This window comes from Pagrus major, chromosome 13, assembly GCF_040436345.1.
Source record: "Pagrus major chromosome 13, Pma_NU_1.0".
NCBI lineage: Eukaryota > Metazoa > Chordata > Actinopteri > Spariformes > Sparidae > Pagrus > Pagrus major.
This window is the reverse complement of record NC_133227.1, coordinates 4,608,715-4,612,403: the sequence shown is the minus strand read 5'-3', so window position 1 is coordinate 4,612,403 and position 3,689 is coordinate 4,608,715. Positions and strand designations below refer to the sequence as shown.

General features: G+C 42.7%; 1 protein-coding gene across 1 annotated transcript; it reads right to left on the bottom strand.

The window, feature by feature from the left end:
• plp1b (proteolipid protein 1b) lies at positions 1 to 3,237 on the bottom strand. Its single transcript, XM_073479803.1, has 7 exons — positions 3,198 to 3,237; positions 2,648 to 2,834; positions 2,402 to 2,558; positions 2,012 to 2,189; positions 1,672 to 1,745; positions 691 to 756; positions 1 to 72 (listed from the first exon to the last, which is right to left on the bottom strand). The coding sequence occupies exons 1-7, from the start codon at positions 3,235 to 3,237 to the stop codon at positions 1 to 3; spliced, it is 774 nt and encodes a 257-aa protein (XP_073335904.1).
• Positions 3,238 to 3,689: the final 452 nt, after the last annotated feature.

Sequence of the window (3,689 nt, the reverse complement as noted above, 5' to 3'; positions counted from 1 at the left end):
TTAGCGGATCCCTTTCCTGCCCAGAAACCGCAAGACTGCATAGTTGTAGGTGGTGGCAACCATGTACACGAACTGTAAAGGAAGACATTGAGATGGAGGTGAGAAGAGTAGAAAGTAAAAGGGATGAAAATATGAAGAAAAAAAAATCTTTTCAAGGGTCGGTTCACCCAAATCATAGAAAACATGTTTTTCTTACTTACTTGGAGTGGTGTCTAGCCATGCAGATATTTTTGGGTAGGAGTTGTTCAGGGTTTGAGAAATCTTTTTCAGAGATTTCTGCTGCCAGCCAATTGCAAACAAGTTTTCTGGGATTTTGTTTGTGGTGAAAACTGACTTTGATGGTGTTCTTTTTACTGCAGATAATCCACATACTTTGCTAAGTGTTCGTAGGGAACTATTCCTTTGGCAAAAAGCATTTCCACTGAAAACTGTTCATAGAGAGGCACTAGTACCAAAAACATTCCATTAATTTCCATTGTACTGAGATGGCAGCAGTAATCTCAGAGACGAAATATCTCAAAACCTGGCCGACCAGATAAAACCAAACCAACATGCACGGCTAAATACAACTAAATGTGTAACTTTTTTTTTCTCCGTAATTTAGCAGAACGGACCCTTTAAATGTGATTCCAACTGGAAGTATTTAAAAGAAGAAGCTTAAATGTGACCACTGACGAAGCAATTGCTCACCAGTGCTAAGAGAGTGATACCGGCACCAGCAAATGCAGCAATGTACAGGTCATAGGTGACGTAGAACTGTAAGATAAATCAAACACAGGTCAGTTTAATATACATTCAGAGAATTTAACCCATCTCTTACATTACGGAAGCCTTGAGAGGCAAATGAAAAAAAAATGAAGAAAAAACAGATCCATTTTCTGATCGAGGTTGCTTCTGTGTACTTAACAACAGGTAAAAAGGTAAAACATTTTCTCAGTTAGTTTATTTATTCTGCAAAAACAGGTAAGAAAAAGTTTAAAAAATATATTTTTTGTTTTTTACAGGATCATTTTGTGTTTTTTCTTGCTGTAATACTTCGGCCACAGGAGGCTGAGGCGCACCACTGACCCGTGCTCTAAATAGAACTAAAAAAATTCACGTTTTCTTCCAGGTGAGTTTTAATTTCACAGTGCACTCTAAACACAAGGTACATTAGTGTGTGTTAGCAAGTAATGTAGTGATGACATTACTGTGGAAGTAGCTGATAAGTTAGCCATGCCGATTCCTCCCTTCTAATTTTCCCCCTTGAGAAAAAATAAGAACAGGGGGCAGTGGTGCACTAAAAAAAAAAACACCTACCAAACAATTTTTTCCCACCTGTTTATCAGATTAAATAAATACATAATGAATGAATGAATCAATAAATTACATCAATAAATAAATTACAATCAAGTACATACATAAATTCATAAATACATAAATAAATAAGGAACTTACAACGATTATCCTTGCAGAGAGAGAAAACAATATATCAGACTCAGATCTTTTTTCCTCACTTGCCTTGGCCTTCCGTACTTGTATGCGTGTGTCATAAAAGATATTTACATTCACAACCATTCAATTATAATTGAGAAGAGACTTTACATTCTTTCTGCACACTGGTTTTAATGTGAGGATGCTGACATGAAATACTAAACTGTGTAAAGTGGAGTATTGGATTCATCTACTCACTTCGCTGGTTTTGCAAATAGACGCCAAGGTCATTCCACAAGCCTTCCCTGGCATCGCATTCCAAGGGAGCAGACCTAAAATGAAGACATGACGTAAGTATCACTCACCATTGCTGAATCATGATGAGTTATTTTGACGCACTCCAGTTCCTTCTTGCTCACAGCATATCAGAGACACAGCAGTTAATATTAAGATAAAAGTGTCATTATCTTCATTATTTCATAACTTATGCAACACCCAATTGTGCATCCACTCTCTGATGATTAATTCATTGCTTTCACGGGCGCATTAACATTCTCATCAGGGGGACATGCGGTCAGTCTTTATAAGAGCAACGCACCATACTGCCTGGCGTCCATGCAAATCCAGCCGTGCTGATTAATGCTGGGGGTTGTTTCAGCCAGGATGTTGATGTTGTGGCAGGTCTGCTCCATGTTGAACAGGAAGAAGACTGGTATGGCGGTGAAGGCGAACACGGCCAGCCAGATGAAGGCCAAGATGTACGTCACTATGATAAACTGTTGGAATGAGGAGTGCAGTACGTTAGGTCACAGAAATGTGGAGCTGAGGTTTCATTGTGATGAATGTGGTGTCTTTAAATCAGGTATCAACCATATTTCACTGGAGAAATAGAAGAAACAAAGAACATTTCATTGAGCTTTAAACAAACCAGCATTCAGCATCTTAACAATGACCTGACGTCATCTCCCCCCCTCCTCCCTGCTCTCACCGTCAGGCTGAGGCAGCGGCCGCATTGGGTGCTCCTGAATTCACCAAAGGTCTGCTTGACGGCGCTCGTGGCGTAGAAGCCCTCAGCCAGCAGCAGGATACCATAGAGGAAGAAGAAGGATGCCAGGCCGTAGATCACGTACTGGAAATATTTGATGCTGGGATAGTCACAGGGAGACGTCAGGTCAAACAGCAAAATCAGGTAAAAAAAATCAGAATTCAGAGAATTTATTGAAGCGTCACTCACAAGGAGGCCATGACCGCAAAGTCCTGAACATTGCGGGCGAAGTAAGTCTCGACCAGGACTTCAGTCTGGGTCAATGCTTCGTGCCCGCAGCCACAAAATAACGCCATGCCAGCATAGCATAGCAAGGTGGCCACCAAGGATGGATAGGGCACTGCCCCAATGCACCGGATACAGCAATCATAACAACCTGAGGGGGCATAATAAATCAGCACACAGGCGGCACACACCGCACATATAACCACACAACACATCTACGCCACGGCGGATAACTCTTTCACCCTGTGGGGGAGCTATGAAGAAGGCCTCGCTCTGTCTGCAAATCCATGAGCATACACCAAAAAAACCCCACCAACAGGCAAGAAAGCAACAGAAGAAAAAAAATTAGTTCAAGCAGCGATTCCCAATAAAGCGTCCCAACAAAAAAGCAGTCACCACTGACTTCACGACAATCTCACACACTTCTTCCAGTGTAAGCTGCGCTGTTGAAGCAGGTAGCAAATATCCACAGTGTTAATAAAAGCATTGGCAGAAATGGGATAGAGGAAAGCACCTAAGGCTTTGCAAAGCCAAGGCTGCCTGACCGGAAACATTTGCTGCTTCTGATCCTGTACTCTCCCGCGACAAGAAAGATCCCAGTGCCAACCAGTGATGTACAGTGCTGCCTACAAGGTATTGCTATAGTATAATAAGCCTCCCTGCGCTGACTTCATCCGTGTGTGAAAGCTGCTATGCTTCTACCAACACTACTAACTCCTGGTCCTGCCCTCTGTCTCCAGGCGTCACCAGGCGAGTGAGAGATGGTGGTGAACACTGGTTTCAGGGGTCTGAAGAAAGAGCTTCTTTTTGTGGCTGCAGATACAATATCCATTGTCTTTGCCACGATCAGGGAGGAACAAAGGGCAGCGATGTCAAACAAACAAAGACCATAGTGCCACAATGCACACACACACAAACACACACAGTAGTATGTGGTGGCAGAGTGGTCACCAGGACAGTCTCGACACCACTGGGCACCTCAGGCCATCCTCCATCCACAGCTGGT

Bases quoted from the DNA above. Each gene is read 5' to 3' on its own strand.
- plp1b (XM_073479803.1), bottom strand. From the start codon at position 3,237: ATGTTTCCGGTCAGGCAGCCTTGGCTTTGCAAAGCCTTAG. The intron at 2,190-2,401 runs GTGAGAGCAGGG...TCATTCCAACAG, and splicing joins GCCGCTGCCTCAGCCTGACG to TTTATCATAGTGACGTACAT. The intron at 73-690 runs GTGAGCAATTGC...CTTCCTTTACAG, and splicing joins GTATCACTCTCTTAGCACTG to TTCGTGTACATGGTTGCCAC.